This window comes from Mastacembelus armatus, chromosome 6, assembly GCF_900324485.2.
Source record: "Mastacembelus armatus chromosome 6, fMasArm1.2, whole genome shotgun sequence".
In the NCBI taxonomy this organism is placed as follows: domain Eukaryota; kingdom Metazoa; phylum Chordata; class Actinopteri; order Synbranchiformes; family Mastacembelidae; genus Mastacembelus; species Mastacembelus armatus.
The window spans coordinates 2,044,588-2,062,628 of NC_046638.1; the positions used below are offsets into that span (position 1 = coordinate 2,044,588).

The 18,041-nt window shown below is 43.1% G+C and overlaps 1 protein-coding gene across 1 annotated transcript in view; it reads right to left on the reverse strand.

Moving 5' to 3' along the window:
* Window positions 1-16,941, reverse strand: part of LOC113133592 (chemokine-like protein TAFA-5) — a 28,410-nt gene extending 11,469 nt beyond the window's left edge. Inside the window, exons 1-2 of the mRNA XM_026312502.1 lie at window positions 16,352-16,941; window positions 6,503-6,652 (exon numbers count right to left, since the gene is read on the reverse strand). Coding sequence (XP_026168287.1) covers window positions 6,503-6,652; window positions 16,352-16,442 — 241 coding nt within the window. The 5' untranslated portion in view covers window positions 16,443-16,941. The remainder of the gene's footprint in view (window positions 1-6,502; window positions 6,653-16,351) is intronic.
* Window positions 16,942-18,041: the final 1,100 nt, after the last annotated feature.

Sequence of the window (18,041 nt, forward strand, 5' to 3'; positions counted from 1 at the left end):
TTATGCTGGAATTATTCAACAACCCTGTTTGTCAGTGCGAAATAATGTGTTTCAATAACAGACCTTCATGTAAGAGACTGCTCCTTTATATAAAGCACTGTGGGACCAATACCAATAATCTACATTATCAACATGAGTCTGGATTATAATAAAAGGACCACGACAAGTGGCCAGTGTGCTGTTTGAAGCTGCAGTCTGCTGGGGAGGCAGCATAAAGCAGCAGGATACAAGGCAGCTGGACAAACTGGTGCTGAAAAGCTGGTTCAGTGACTGGAATGAGGCTGGACTCACTGGAGGCTGTGGTGGAGAGATGCTCACAGACAAAGGTAGAGAACCATCCTGGAAATCACTGACCGTCCCCTTCACAACATCCTGATGGAGCAGAGAAGCAGCAGGAGATCCTTCATCCCCACTGTCATCAGGCTCTACAGCACCTTAGGGTGACGACTACTGACTGACTGATTACGTATAAGTCTACCTGAATTTCCCTTTGAGTTTATCTCATCTTATCTTATCACACAGCATGTGATGCAAGGTAACGAAACATAAGGCATGACATAATGCAATGAAATCACATGACACAGTCCGTCCAGTCTGTCAGCTGATCCTCTCTCTCTCTGACGTCTTATTTGAAAATGATTTCTTCACTGTCAGGGATTTCCTTCCTGTTTGGGTGAGACTGAACTGACCCAGTCATTCCCATCATTCCTGGCACTAAATTGCACTCTGAGCCCAGTCCAGGGGAGGATGAAGAAAATGAAATGCAGTACAAGCCTGTCATACATAACCAGGTAATCAGCTCTCCCTTTGGAGCAGCACAGCAGTGTGATTGTGATAGCCCGTTAGCCCCCAATTATCAAACCAATTTCCCGCTGAACAACACCAGCTCCTCTCAGCCATGATACTTAATTAAATCCCCACACAGCAGCACACCTCTGTCAAAATGGAAGGAGGGGTCCTCCATAATAAGGAAACACCTCGAGCACCCCTTAATTTATTAAAAAGGCTTTTATTTTCAGAATTTAGCTTTGGGTTAAGATTTGAAAGTAATAGTAAAGGAAGACTGGAATATATACAGTATGTAAATGCTGAATATGGTTTTATCCAGAATCATCTGAAAATACATTTTCATCTTTTGTGTTTTGGTACAGAAGACCAGGTCAGGTCTTGGTCAAGGACGTTGGGGAAACTGATCCATCAAAATAGAGGAAAAACAAGACCCTGATCTCTGATGTGGCTGTAGACACTAACTTTAACATGTAGACTGGATCTGGAACTAACTCTAAGCTAAGAGGAGCAGAGGTTAGTTCTATGTCCCAGTTCAGGGACACCACCACCTTGAAGTTATTATAGTTTTAAACATTTTTGTCATTATCAGTTCAAACTTAGTTACTGACTAGCCTGTGTAAAAGTCACCTTGGCCCACTATAGGTCGACACCAGGGATAACCACGCTGGAATCGTGTGTAAACACTCCAAAGTCGGAATATGAGGCTGTTTTCCTGTTCTTCCCATTTCCTGGTTTGGTGTGTATGGAAACATTTCACCTAAGTTATGGCTCAGCAGTGTAGCACTCAGCTCCTGTAGATTGCCCCTGAGAGCTGATGAAAGGTTTTAGAAAGCCGAGCAGCAGGACCGAGCAGCGCCCTGTTCCTCTCTGAGAGGACAATGTGTAATCACAGCTCCTCTCACTTCCTGCTGAGGACAAAGATGGAAGCCGACAGCATCCCGCCACGCTGACTGATTCATCTTTTTCCTCTATCGTCCCAGGACGCCTCGGCTGAATGAGCACGCCGCGCGCTTCCCTGCGTAACACCTCTATTACCACAGCAGTATCCCAGCGTTTTATCAGACGCCTCACGGCGAGCCTGTGAGTGCTGCTGTTTCCTGAAATCAGCTGGAAACATTCAGGCTGATCACATCAGAAAGAACAAGACAGAGTGAGTCCAATATCACCAAACCTGCAGCATCGCACTGATCCATTAATTAAACTCAGCGACCACAAATCCAATGTCACAAAATCAGAAAGTTTAATTCGAATTACATGTTCCATATTCCAATTTAATATACTAATTTGCTTTCCCACTTTTTCGTTGTGTGCTGGTTTTAAAAGTGGCTTATACCTTCTATAAACTGTTTCAGGGAAAAGCTGCAGATTGACTCCACTGTTTGATTAGAACATGGCATTCTCTTAAAAAAGCCCACCTGTTTGTCCTTCCCCCCTCCTGCACCTGAACACCAACACTGAATCTGTGTGTTTTCAGGTGTTAAATATAGAAAATAGTCAGAAGCAGAAAATGGGCATTGCCAAACCGTGTGTAATAGAGAGGCAGCGGATTAATCTCAGATATCAGTGAACACCTGAACACCTGCGAGGAGCGCTGCATCACTGCGCTGATTAATGAACGACTGCAATGCAGATCCGTCCGCCGCCGCTCAGCACAGTCCATTTTTCCAAAAAGAGAGAAGGGGATTTTGTAATCGCTTCATTCATCACAGCGAGCGTCCAGAAGGAGGGACGCTGCTTCGCTCCCCCGAGGACGAGACGAACAGACAGGAAAGAACGAGAAATGAAGGAAACAGATGGAAACAAACAGGTGGAAGGAAAGGAAAAAGAAAACGTGAACTACGGTACATTTGGCTCTGCACAGGTTACCACACACCTAAAAGACGATGTGCACATTAATGCATCACATTGTTGGGCTTCATTCTACTAAATGCAGCAGAGTTACAATTAAAAACAGCTCGTTGTACATGAGGCTGTTATTCAGAAAGAAAAATGTGGACTTTTGCTGGAGTTGTCCCAGACTAACTCTGGCCTGGTGATGGTGACGTACTGTATTTCTACATTTCTCTCCAGGTTGTTTATGTTGTTGTTGTTGTTGTTGATGACTTTATGAGCTGCTTATCTTTCTTTTTCTTTTATTCATTTATCAATACCTTCATTTGATTTTCATGTTGGCATCCTTTACTTAATGTTTTTTTCTATTTTACATTTCTTTTGCTTTGTTTTACAAAGAAAAAGAAGCTGTTTTTGTTAATTATCACTCAAATTCTGTTAATTACAGATTCACTATTACAAACAGCCTTGAAATCATGAGGATGTTTTTAGATAAGGACACTAACTCATCACAAGATGCCTCATAATTACAGGACAAACACATTCACTCCATTATCATTCAGTTATTCCTCCCACATAACTCTGGGTCTGTATTCATTCAACACCTACCACATTTATTCCTTTCTTTGTCTCCTATGTTGTTTTTCTTGCGTCTGTCGTCAGAACTGGGCTCAGTGCAGATTTTAGTAACTCTGGAACTGACTCTGAAGTCCCTGAACGCACCACCTCTCTGCCCTTTTCAGTTCATCTCCACCTGATGAGAAACAAAAAGGTCCTGTCTCCGTTCGTCTCAGCACAGAGACTCAGAGTCTTGTGGCCTTTCTTTTATTCATTGGTGTCAGTCCGATTAAAACAAAGCAGCAGCACCACAGCAGCTCTTTTTTTTTTTTTAACTGAAAAACTAAGGACGCAGATAAGAAACACCTGCAGTTATTTTTCAGGATTCAGATGATAAGATCAAACTCAACTCACGCATTTTTAGTGAGTGGAGACAGCCTGTCCATGCTGATAAAGCTTCTGTATCTAAACATGTCGGTTGCTCTATAGCTTTGTCTGGATGACGCCTCGTCAGTGTAACCTCTGCTTCCTGTGGTGCATTCTGGGAATATCCCATTCAGACTGGGATCTCCGCACAGGACTCAAACGGACAGATCCAGAATCGCCACATCACCCGCTGCTTACGACACTCGACCAAAACCTCGAGCTTTGACCTTTCAGTTCTAAAAAGCTACAGCATGTGTAATCACGGTGGATTTGACGCTCCGAAGCCCAAACCCAGTGGTCGGAGCCGTGGCGGTGGAGTTCACCAGCAGAGCAACAAAAAGCAAAGTCAGGCTCAGATACAAGCTGACATAAATACCAACCTGCGGCTTTCACTGGCAGAGTAAAGGTCACTGAGCTGCAGACGGAGCTGCTGCTGAGGTCTGAGTGTTATTTCTGTCTTTCTGAACTCACTTTTTTTATGTCCCTCTGGTTGAATTAAGGTCTGTTTTATCTGAACTACCTGTTTTTATTCCTTAAACACTGAAGAGACTTCAGAGTTTATGTTACCAGAGATTGCAGCGGAAAACACAAATTGACATAAATACCAGCACACAGCTCCGTAAAGGTCACACAGACACAGATGAAGCCTAAAGTTTGCTCTGAATACTTTATTAAATAGTTTCTACAGTTTCAAGTTTTACTTCACTTGATCAGTCAACCAGCTCCAGAGTTTGTTTTTCCTCTAAGCTCTAACCCTGACCCTGCTCATCCACTGAATCACCAGGTCGCAGAGTTTAAGCGGGTTTGGTTTTTCTGAGATGTTCAAGCAGAAAAAGGCAAGAAGCCTCCGACGAGTCTCTGAGCTCAGAAAACAGGTCGCAGTGATCGGCGCCATGCTCACACTGAGTCTGCTGCTGAAAATATCCTCCCCGAGCAGCAGAGCACGTTCAACCAGCTCTGTGCACCGACGGAGTCGACTTTAACCCTTTGAGCTGCCACAACGATAACTCCACCGCAGCTCCATTAGCAAGAAATATGAAACATAGAGGTGCGATCTTCAAACATCTCAGGTGTTTTAGGAAACCACCTTATTTTAGACAGATAAAACAAAACAGATCCATCACAGAACATCCAGTACAAAGTATGTGGTTACACTAACTTAACGCAGAGACTGGAAGGATGGGGGTGGGGGGGCAGTGAGCCTGAGGATAGAAGAGAAAATCTGCTGCAAATTGAGTCATTTTAAAGAAAATCCCTTATAGGCCTTAGCTTTACTGCTTTACTGAACTATACTATTGTCAAATTGTTTGGAACAAACAACACTAACATCATATACCAAGTTGATGTTATGTTTAAATTACACATTAGGGCAAATCATACTTTTACTTTTAACAGTCGAAACTGATTCTCCAGCCCCTGATCCACAGACACTGGTTTCTAATGAGCTGTCAGATTAACGTTTGCAGGCGCTGGTGTGTATTAAAGATGAGTTTGTGAAATAAATCGCACACACATTTAACCCAAAGTAGCTCCAACAACAGAAAAATCCACTTTCTAACAAATCCTAAGCTGCAGTTATAAGTTACATCACCACACCAGTCCATCAGTCTTCAGCCGGGGTTAGTGGACTGGGCTCAAACCTGCTGTTTGTGCTGATACGCTAAAATACAGTCTTGCTGGTTGTAAATATTTTTGGACAGTTTGTGCTATTGCACTTGTTCTAATTGCAGGAAATAAGGGTTCTATCTAAGGTTCTGTTCAACCAAAGGTTCATTGAAGAGAAAGCAGCAGAGCGGCTTAAAGTCCTCTTTGTTGCAGACTAAAAATCACCAGGAGATCCTGTAAATCCCTGCAGAGCAGACCCAGTCCCCCCAGCTGGTGTCATCGTCTCCAGATGGCAGAACAAGAAAAGGAAAGACAAAGTCACTGCCGGTGATGAAACGCAATGCAACTCCTGGCTGTTCCCATCTGGGCTGGAACGCTGTGACCCTCCCAGTCCAGATGAAGAGATGTGGAGCATTTAGGGGGAAGTTGCAGGTACAATGTGTGTGTGTGTGTGTGTGTGTGTTTGTCTCCTCCTTAAACTGTGACTTTAAGACAAAACCAGTACCAAACTGTGCTGACCCCCTGACCTCTGCCTCCTAATGAACATCCAAAGCCTCGGTGAAGATTAGAACAATATTTACAGCACTACATAAAAATGGATTTTTCCTTCATTTCATTTACTCCGTCCTACAACCAAGCTGGAGCTTCAGAAGCTGCAATTCCTGTAAAGCTTTGGGGGGTTTTCCATGGACTCTACACCTCCTACTTCAACACTACACCATATGTAAACCAAATCAGCTATTAGCAGCCCCTTTGCAGTGGAACGTAGAGACATCTATTGCTGGATCGATTTGATACTGTAGAAAACGTAAAGCATGGCAGATTCTGGATTTACGATCAGCATGTTTTTGGATATTTTAAGCAGATTTTCCACGAGAGTTATGACTCTGACAATTGAGCTGTCACTCTGGCTGCATTTTTTTATTTATGCTGGGGCAGTCAGGTGCTAAGGGCTGTAAAGTACCTCCACTGCCTCCGTGTGTCAGCTCCAGCTTCATTGTGCCAAGTCATCGGACCATGCTAAACTTCAGTAGCTTTTGAACTTGTCCCTTGCACCTCATGCAGTATCTTTGCTTCATGTCTCTAAAATAATCTCCTCCTTCAATTTTCCCATGGTGCAACTCACAGTTTACAACCAACGATCTAAGGAAAGCATCCCGCTGGTTCTGGTGAACATCACCAAGAGTCAGAAAGTGTAGGAATGTGCTGCTTCCTGGGAATAAATTTGAAAACAGCAGAGGAAGGTGGAACATCAGCAGAGATTAGTGTGACGCCAGAGATGCAAGTGTCTTACCGTCCACGCAGGCCGGTCTGGCTCGAGTTGTGCCGGCGATCTGTCCCTTCCTGCAGGCGCAGCGGGCCGTCTGTCGGGCGATGGTCCTCTTCGGCTGGCTGCTGTCCCGGTCCAGAGTGACAATCTCACAAGTCCCTGCTGCCAACTGACCTGAAGTAAGCCAGAGAGAGCAAATCATGTTATTATGGTTTATATTCAGTATACAGCACATTTTGTTGCTAAACTTAAAGTACATGTTAAGGCGCTGGTTCAGAAAGTGATGATCATGAGTGGTCAAAACCTATGACACTAACCAAGTCCAATAAAAATGAGACTCTTAAACTGTATCTCTGCTTATCGTCACAGTGCTGTCAGCTCACAGTACGAGTTCCTTCTGACAAATCTGCTGCTTCCAAGCGCCCACGCAATCAACGCCTTCTCAAGGACCTCTGTCTCCATTTCCACTAACTAACCCTCATCCTTTATTCTGTCAACATGACGACTTTCTCCCTCAGTTAACGAAACAAGACCCAGGCGGTGACATTTATCCTTCCCAAAGAATAAGATGTGCAGACACAGGTACAAAAAACAAAACAGCTAGAAGATGATGTCGTTTAAAAACGAAACATCTAACTGTCTAATGAAAAAGGCTGTGATGTAATGAGACCGATGGGGCAGATTAAAGACTTAGGAAATGGGGGGTGTATTTGGTCTCCATGGTAACGGCTGAAGGCCCCCCTGCATGCTAATGAGCTATCATCAATAAGGCCACAGACCGTGCCCTGTCCACGGAGGACCAGGGCCACAGGAAGAGGACCAGTATAGAGAGCAGAGGTCAGAGGGGTCAGAGACAAACAAACACCCCTGAAAACTTTGAAACCTTTCCAGCTTTTTCCTCGTGCAACAAGATCTCAACAGGTTTTGGGAACAGAATAAATGATGAACAGAGACTGGAGGCTGCTTTGCCCTGCCAGGTGAGGGTCATATGCAAACAGTTACAGTCTACTTCTATATTAAAATGCTGATACTGTCACAACAACATGTTTCACTAAATAACTCTCCTAAAGTCCCATCACAGCCAGTGTCTCTCTCCTTGTCCTGGTCTTCATGTTGTCCTGTGGAGGATCATGTTCTTTATAAGTGTTTACTATCATCATCCTGAGAATCCGCCTGTAAATCTACTAAATTGATTTATTCTGCACATCTGACATCTACTACATTTGTGTCCGGCCTGGAAGAGAAATCGCTCCTGTGTTGATCTGCCTGACTCACCATTAATTCACCATCTACTTAAAAAACACATTTTAATTCTTCTTGTCATTTCTGTTCAATCACATGTGAGGCTGAAAAACAAAACATTCAGACTAAAAAATCATTTCTGAAAATCATCCTAATCATAACCTTGAATGAATTTACAAAGGGAATATAAATAAGTGCAGATTGAATTAATAATCAGATTAAAAACCTGCCATTAGAAATGAGGGATGTGCATATAGGAAATGTTCAGTCCTGACTCAACACGCAGATATAAGACTCTACTTACATTATCACTATGTCCCATCATTTTGCTGAATTAACGTCCATTAAGCCGCGTAGAAGTCACGGTAACAAAGACGCTGCAGAACTTCCCTGAAAATCGTCACGTTTTTACGGTCTCGTCAATATCAGAGTAACCCGGTGACAGCTGTCAGCACATGCACAGATCAGTTACAAACAATAACTGCTAATAAATAATTCGGCATCATTTTAATGCCTCCAAGTTTATAAAATCTATACAAATATAAACGGGAAAGAAACGGGACTCAACCTTCAGCATAAATCACTTATATTATATACATTATACTTCCTGTTATTATCCCTGAAGTAATTATGGGAAGTGGTGGAAAGTAATTAAGTAGATCTGCTTAAGAACACTTTTGAGGTATTTGTACTTTATACCCGAGTATTTCCATGTTGTGCTACTTCATCCATGCAGATTTTACTGTAGTAACATTTTTAATGCAGCTTCTTTCAACACTTATTTTTGGTTAGTCAAATTCTAAAAGTAGAAAAACAAATGTATTCCCACCCTCTTCTCATTCATATGCAGATATTTATGGTGTGTTGAACTCCTGTGGCCATGCGGCACCAAAACTCTCAGTATTTTGGCCCCGGGGACCTAAAAGGCAAATCCAGCCCTGAGCTGCTTTAATGCACTTTCAACTGAGAGTCACAAAAATCTTCTGAGAAGCTTTAAGGGATTCGTTTTGCTGTCTGTGTTTTTAGCTGAGGGGAAATGTAAGAGGAGGGCCTGTACACAGAAAGCTCTGTAGGGGAATGTTTAAAACAGTTTTCCTGTGGAGTAGAATTCGTTTTAGTGCAGGCCACTCTGTCCTTTTTTCATGTATCCTGTCATGTCTGCAGCTGTAGCTGTCTGAAGTCCTGGCTGTCGAGCAAAAGAGCTTCAGCTGCCAGACAGAAACGTGAAACGGTGGCAGCAGCACTCGGGAGCTGAGAGGTTTCATGTGGCAAGAAGCAGAATCTCTGTGAAACACAGTTGAAGACACAGTTTTGTTGTTTCTGTCCGTCAGGTGAGATATCAGTCAGGAGGATTCACGTTTGTGTGATCAGACTGAGATGCTTTCATTTCCCTCCACTTCTACAGGAAAATCTGTAGTTTCATCCCCGTTTCGCAGCCTTTATTTTATAGCTGCTACCTACTTTGGAAGCGGTGCAGCTCCTGTGGCCTGAGGGCTGTAATGCAGAGCGACTACCTGCACCTGAATCTGTTGATCTGTATTCTGTTTAAAGTGGAAACTGTCGATCCACACAGGAGGATTGATGTTAAAATGCCACTTACAGTTCATCATCTCTTTGGTCGGGTCTAAAATAGAGCGTGAGCCTCCGTTCACACAGCTGAGCTTAAGGAAATGAAGTAGTCCTTGTTCATAAAATCCAGAGTGGACGGTTTCTTCATGAAAGCATTTACACTGTTCAGATCTTTGTGTTGAGATGCTGCAATTTTAATGAAGCCCATAATTACATCTGACAGGCTGCATTAGCACGACCGCCGCTTGCTGTCTGATGTGTCCTCCCCCTCCTGTTAGCCTCCAGGCTACATGGAAGCTAATAAACTATCTCATCTCTGACAGGCTGCGGGTTTTCACCTCCTCTTCCTCCTCTTCCTCCTCGCATGCCTTCAGTCAGGCGTCGGTGTGATCGGCGGTTTACGCTCATGGTTATTGGGTGAAACACGGAGGAGAGGACACTTTACCCTTCATCACTCTGACTGCATCCATATCTGACACAAAGGTCAAAGGTCAGAGAATGTAAGCTAACACACACACACAGACACACAAAACCACAAAGGAGTGAGAGACTACGAGAAAAGAAAAAGCATGAGACGAAATAACTAAATTAAAACTAAATTAATCAGAAGCTCTAACAAGGCCTGGATCTGTAGGTTTCCATCTAAAACTAGAGCTGTGTGGTTTTCAAGTCAGGTGCCATTAAACCATTAGAGAAGCAGTGGGTGCAACAATTAAAACAACTTCAGTCAAACCTCCAACAAATACGATGTAGAAAACATGGCAGAGACGTGACGTTGATGTTTCATGTGTTAATTTGATGAACATCAGACTCTGATGTTTTTGTCTCATCAGTAGAAGGTTCAGGTCACATGCTCATCATTTATTCAGCATTTATCAATCCCTGAATCCTTTCAAACCTCTCACCAAGTCTTACAGATGTTACCTTTCATCATTTGCAGGTAAATTAAGGTCAGAGAAGCAGAAAGACTAAAACCTGAACTAAACAGTTTTATACCAGATGTTATCACAAGCTGCTTGATCTAAATAAAAATGTTGCAATGATACAAGTTGAGATTTGGAATTATGAGGTAAATAAACTCAAATTACTGATTTGAGATCCTGTTTTTTGGACACGCCATTATCACCTGATCACGTCTCTACACGAGAAGCTGCTGTAGTCACCTGCATCTGTCTTTGCCAATGAAATATAACCATGAGAGTTTGTTAGTTAGAGACTTATAAAAAAATAAAAAGGTTGGTGTGAACTGGGATTTAATCCAACATGGGAGAGAACCCAACACTAACGGACGAAGTGCCAGGGGAAGTAATCGGTGCTGTACAGGGAAAACAGAAAGAAGCTCAGACAGCTGTTGTGACTGTGTTAGCAGTTAGCCTTCCAGTTACAGTAGTTCACCAATTACCCCTGTGAGTTGTCAGTACAGTAACGTACCTTTAGGCAAAGTACTTCACAAAGATATGCAGATTATAATTTGCTCTGATCTGGTGTGAAGAGAGGATTTCTCAGAGAACGATCCACAGGAGTTCCCAGAGAAACAGCTCTCTCGTCCGCTTAGTTTCTTTAACACTAAAGGTCAACTTCTTCATTCAGTGATCCTGAAGCTGCAGGAGAAGCCCCGGAGCTCTCTGCAGTAATTGGGATTCAGTCTGCATGTCGATGATGTAAGTACTAACGGGGATCTCATGGAAACCAGAGCGAGCAGCAGAGCAGTGACGGGTCTCTGTTTGCTCATTAGCTGCAGCTCATCACTGGCTGTCTTTAATCCCCCAGCAGGATGAAATGCCAGTGTTCCTCAGTCTGAGCTGAGGACACTGGTTGGGGGACGACAGCACCTTCACCGTAAACACGATGAAAGAAACACCGACTCTGTGCTGCACTTTGTTCTGCAGCTCCATGAGAAAATATTTTACTGGTTAGACGTTAATGAGCTAAAAGAGCTGCCTTCACTTTGAGCTGAACACTGCAACACAAACGTCGCCACTTTACAGAAGATGCAGCACATTCACTACCAGCAGCAGAAACCCCACCACGTAAAAGTCCTGCATTCAAAAATGTTACTGCAGTTAAAGTACAAAAGCATCAACATCAGAATCTACTTTAAATAGTAAAAGTAAAAGTAGTCGGTCTGCAGAACGGCACATGTTTATGATCTGAAATGATACAGAGAAAACTCCACAGAGGGCCCTTGTTTAGAGGGACCCTCAGGAGCCGTTTGACTCTACAGAATATAGTTAATTTACTACTGCCACTGTTCTGACAATATGATAATGTAATGTGAAATATCAGCCTGTAACTTTGTAGGAACAGAAGAAGCATTTTTACTTTTGAAAGTTTTCCTGTATTTCTGGAGGTTTAATTAAGTTGGATTTTGAATGCAGGACGTTTGTTCTATTTTCTCGTTGTTTGTATTTGTACTTTTACCTAAATAAGTCTGAGTACTTCTTACAGCTTTATCTTGCTTTATCAGGTATTTTTGTCCCAATATTGAAGAATCCCAGGCTCAAGAATGAAGTTTGCTGTGCACAGTTTTTGTGTTATAATATAAAATGATCCTATTATCTGAAACCAGCTGAAAACACATTGAATTAAAGTGTCACTTTCCCGCCAACGGTCGGATTTAGTTCTGAAAGAAGCAGCGTTCTGCTTAGACCATTTTTCTAAACTTTTCTAAAGCTTTATTATCTTCATAAAGAAAATGCTCACAGATAACTTCTTATTGAATTTTTTATATCTTGTATAAATATTATTATGATTCCTCGGTTTCACAGCAGTAATCTTGCTGTGATGACTTCCTGCCTGCAGGGACGGACTTCCTCCCTCTGATCTCTGGATTTTGTCTCTGCAGTGAAACTCTTGTATTTTACTGAATAAGAAACAGATGAAACTCAGCGTCCTGACTGCAGCGGGATAATGAAATTACAGCACATTGTTCTCTGCTCGTGTTGTTGTTTTCCATCCAATCACAGCTGACATGTCATCTATTCCTGAATGAGAGGAAGGAACATAAACTGACATCTGGCTGATGTGAGCTTTTATTATCTGCAATCTTTTTTATTTCCCTGCAAATTGAAAATAAGAACAACAATCAGAGAGCAGGAAAACTGGAGTCACTGCGTTTGTCCTGAGACTGAAGACAGGAGAATAATGATGAGGCTGAAATTGGTTTTGACGTGACTCTGCGGCTGTTTGCTGATACTCTGATGACAGTTAATGAGTCTGTTATTGTGCAGCAGGAGACAAATCCTGAATCCAACATGAGGCTGGAAACAAAGTGCCTGCAAACAACACATAACAACCAGCGCAGAGGTATTTTAATACGAGTCAAGGTCAAATTGGAGGCAGGTTCAGGATGGATATTCATACAAGATGTACCGAAACATATAAATCTAAGGTGTGCTGCTGCAGGGTGCCACGTGAAAGCTCTGTGTCATAAGGTTGCCTTCCATCCACCTGTTTTATGCAAATTTTCAAACTGTGCATAAATGGAAAGACCAGACATAAAAAAAAAAAAATATCTCACAGGGATGCAAAAAAGCTTTTATGTTTTTCATGTAAACTGGAATGGAAACAGACTGAATAAATTATGACGTACATGAAGGACGGGACATAAACCTTACCGAAACATTACGGCTGATGAAAACATCAGAGCTGTCAGGCAAATCCAGTTCTGGAGGCCCGCTGGCCTGCTTGATTACCAACTATCCGTGCTCTACCCACTGCTGATTACCTGGCTCAGGTGTGTTAAGATGGACGATACCAATTCATTTTGTTTCCCACTTCCTTCTGAGATAGTATCTTCCAGCTTCTAACTGACAGAACACACCTGATCCAGGTAATCAGCAGTGGGCAGGGCAGGAATAGTTAGAAAACAAGCAGAGCTGGATTTAAGGACACCACTCAGCTGGCAGCCAGTATTTCCCAGTGGCCACTCTCAGTATTACAACAGAAAAAATGTCCGTGAGACCCAAAAAGTAATTTCTGCATAGAAAAAAGAAACTTCAGTCAAACTGCAGACAGCACACCTCGAACAGGGCGGTTCTCTTCATGGAGTCATTTTTCTTCATGTGTATCTCAAATAATCCTGGATAACACATTTCATGTAATGTTAATATTCTTAAATTCTCACAATTCCCATAGTTTTCTTGTGCCAGTGACACAGCACCAGTTGTTAGTTGACTTCCAGAAGAGGCAGATAAGACAGTGTGCAGGCTCGTTATAGAGAAAATTATGGTGAATGTTCTGTAGTTTGTAGTTTTTTTGGAGATCGCTAGTTCCTGGAGCATCAATATTAATATTTCATGAAAAAAATGCAGCTGAGCCTTTAGAGCTTGACTTTCTGACCTAAAGCTACAAGTTGGATCCTAAGTTTAATGCCTACATAGAGTTTATTGTAGTTTCTGAATTTATTACTGCAAAGGAAATTAAAGAACCTAATGCTCTGCTTGTACCTGCACTCTGACCTGACTTTCACCAAGGGTGGTTGGGTTAGAGGTTAGGAGGTCATCAGTCATAAAGGTGGGGTTAAGCTTAGGGAAGAAGAGTGGTCATGGATAAAAGACTGGAAGAAACAGCATCCAAAGACCTTCATGGTATGAGAAGATCTGGTTTGTGCATGATGAAGGTCTTACTGCAAAACCTATTAAAGCCCTGTGGGAGTGACCATCACTGAACCACCAGTATAAAAATGGAAACTACAGTCACGTGACAAACAGGATCAGTGCAGCCATGAGGGGACGTGGTCACTTTGGCAGAAATAAATGCTGAAAGGACTGATGTTGTCTGAAGCCAACGCTGATTCATGCAGTGGTTGATAATCCCGTCTGTCTCGGTGGGTCGAGGGCTTTAGGACAGATTTTGTGGTGCGGTTGAGGTGTGATTTCATTCCTTTTTTTAAAAAAGACAGAGAAACGCTGAAATGGAAAGTGTCGTCAGTCACGCTCAGGGCTGCTCCCCTTCGAATCACTCGTTTCATGAAATTACTCAAATCCAATTACACCCTCTGCAGCTTTTTACTCCGTTAATTTCTGCTTGTGTTTTTTCCCCGCTCAGCCGCTGATCTTCTCTTTCATTCAGATGCAGTGTGTTTATAATTCCCATGAATATATGCTTGACTTAATGGAGCATTGAGAATTAATTTGGGCTCTGAAGGCTCCTTAGGTAAGCTTTCTACACCGCCGGCACAACAGTGTGTCTGCTGCATAATAGGCTTGTTTCCAGGATCTAAATGAGCTTTATGAGCATGCAGAGGAAAGAAAAGAAAAACTCTGTAAACACAGAGCGTGAGGGGATTAAATTCACTCAGCAGTTTGTGTTCATTAAAGGTTTTCACACTGAGATGATCAATGACGGAGACACAACAACAGACACACCTCCCAAAAGGTGATGTAAGTTCATAGTCGTCAGTAGAAACGTTGACATGGACTGAAATATGATAAAGAGAAAAAAGGTTGACACACAGATTGGGACAGTTCACCTGTTTAATATGATCGTCTGATGTGATGTGAACTAACAAATCTCAGCTCTTCAAAATAAGAGTCTCTGCAGCATCACAGTAAAGCCGGACCTGCACAGCGAGCCATCTGTGTCTGAGCTCTGACTGATGAATTCACTCAGCAGCTGTTGGGGTTTATGATTTCCTTCTTTCTGCAGCAGCACTGATTATCTGAAACATCTGCATACGAACAAGGAGGTGAATCAGAAGCAGCTGCCAAACCAAAACTGCTGCGTTTCATCTCGACACTCTCAGGGAGCAGAACGCCATTTTTTTGTTTGTGCGAGGAGCTTTAACCCTCAGCCTGGACGCCTTCTCATCTTTTCTCCTGAAATGTGTCACATTCACATCGTCACCCTGTTACAGACCACACAATACAACAACACCCACGTCGTCATGTCCAGTTTAGGTGTTGAAAGAAAATAGTTTAAGAAAATCCATTTTTATTTTTCTATTTTTATTTTTATTTACAAACTGGAACCGTAGCATTAAATGACTTTGATAATTCATTATTTAAAGATTTAAAATTGATGGAATAATCGATTAATCATTTAAACTCTAGACTGTTCGATAGTTTAAACTGTAACAATTGATAATATTGTATAAGGCTTTGTACAGTATATACAATCCTAACAGCACACAAATATAATAAAGTAAATGTACCTTTACCTTTGAATTGTAGTAGAGTTATAGGAGTATAAAGTGGAATGGAATTAAAATACTTAAGTATTAGTACATGAAAAATGTGCAGCATCTGAGGCATAAATGATTATTTATATACCAAAGGGCTGGAAAGGCAGAGCAGTGACAAACTGTCTTACTCTTGTTTTTGTCTAAATCAAAAACTGGAATCATTCTCTGCTGAGATTTGCTCTTTTTGGTGTGAAATAAAATTCTCTGGGTTCTGGACTGGACTCTGGGAAACAGCATCAGGTCATTTTTCACTATGTTTTGACGTTTTACAGAATAAGCACCAAAAATGAGCCAGTAGATTAATTCATAATGAGAATGGTCAATAGCTGCAGCTTTGCATTTGCATCAGTTGACAAACCTCAAATCTTTGCAATGCGTTTAAGCTGAGTTTGGACAGCAGACTGCAGTGTGTGTGTGTGTGTGTGTGTGCGTGCGTGTGTGTGTGTGTGTGTGTGTGGAGGGAGGCAGAAGGCACAGTGTCTTCTCTCTCCATCGTCTGCCTCTTATCTCTCTGGATTCTTCCCATAAAACTCCTCTGACACCTCAGCGCTTCATCCTGGTCACAAAGCTGGACCCGGTCCGGCCCAAAACTCGTTGAACAGCTTCTGCTGTATCTCCCGCCTTTTATCACCACACCATCATCCTCTGCTGCACACGCACGGGATGACAGGTGCGCAAAACATGCACCAATGTGCGCACATGACGTTACGCATAGGCCCATTTGACCCCTGGCAGTTCAAAGCACCAAAACCATCTGAATGTTAATTGACTGCCTGTCATTTTAACGCCCTTTCTCTGACCTGTTGAAGTATTGACCTTACACACACACGCACACACACACACTGTCTGGATTATGTGACCAGCCTACAGAGACGTACCTTCTCTCAGGATCTGGTGGTGGAGGAGCAGGAGCAGCAGAAAGCAGACCGCAGCGGCAGTCAGAGCCCAGGCCAGACGGAGGAGCTGCATGAGGGAGAGCAGTGAGTCGGACGGGGAGCCAAAAAGTCCAAACTGGGATTATCCGCAGACGGGTGCCTCCTCACGACGCCACATCCACCCCAATCCCACCCAGAGGAGGACGGAGGCGAGAGACAGGTGGCATCTCCGGGATAAGAAACCACAGACGAGCCTTAAGTGACAAATCCAGGGTGGAAGAGGTTTTAGGCGGCAGAAAGGTTTTTCTTTTCCTTCCTCAGACTCTCTGGCAGAAGCTGCCGGGGTCCTCGCTGCGCTCCTCGGTGCGTCACGGTGCGCAGCGGCGGACGGCCGCAGCAGATGCCCGGGGTGGTCCTCTCCACCGCAGCACGTTCATCAAAATACAAAACTTTTCCAGTTACAGGTCTCTGCGCTTCGGATCCATCAGGACTCTCCGCCCGCTCGTCCGCTTAAATCCCCCAACACGTGAAAGAACCGTGAATGGGCCCGGTAGAAACAGCTCAGCGCGCATGTTGCACGTTTCCCCCGCCGGGTCTGTCGCCCTGTGGTGAAGAGTGGAGCAGGAGCAGGAGGAGGCAGAGGAGGAGAAGGAGGAGGTGCGGCTGCTGAGATCCAGCGCGCTCTGCATCTCTCTCTCTCTCTCTCTCTCTCTCTCTCTCTCTCTCTCTCTCTGTCTCTCATCACGGACTGACGTCACTCCGGTTTACAATAACGCGCTCTCCGGGAAAATCAACGCACAGATAGCGGGACAGATGCGGTGCAACGAGGTGCAACAACTTGTGCGTGCGCCAGCTGGGACGGAAACCTGTTTCCACAAACATACTCTGAATCACTTAAAGCTGGTTCGACTGGAAACTTGGTGCCTCCAAACTGTGAGTCCACTCAGGCTGAACAGATGATGAACCCATTTCAAAACTTGTCCACTTAAATTAATGGAAGCTGCAAATAACAGATTCAGAAAACTCAATAAACGGTATGAGGGACCGTCTCTATGGACATGTCTCAGTTTAATACACTGTGTGATGAAGACCATGAAGACTGAATTCTTTTTTATTATTATGGAACAATTACAACTTATAACTAAATGTAACAGATAAGGTTTCCGTAATAATGAATCTCCACTTGAACTGGTCTTGATGGTTCAGGTACAGACAAGGAAGGACTCAAAGCAGAAATTGCAACATTGGTGCCATAAAATCACAAACCAGTCCACTAAACCATCAAGTCCCTGAGTCTCTGTGTTGGACTTCACTGAGCCTCATAAAGACCAAACACACAAGCTCAAATCTTCTGACAGCATGAGCTATTTGGTGACAGTTGACACTTGTCTTATGGAGTCTTGGCATGTGGGGCCTCAAAATTCACTGCACATCACAAGGAACAAACAGAAAAGTCAAACCCTTTTTGTTTAACCAGTGAGACACTTCTTAAACCAGTAGCTCAGTAAGTTAGAGGACTGCTTGGCAAGTCCAAGGTTGGACTTTTATAAGGCTCAGTGAAATGTTCAACAGCCACTTTGCACCTAATTTGCAAGAAGTGGTACCAGTTATTTAGTTGTTGAGCTTAGACTGTGCAGTTGCAGTTATAATTGATAGCGATGAACATACACAGACCCCACAGACTCTATTTCAG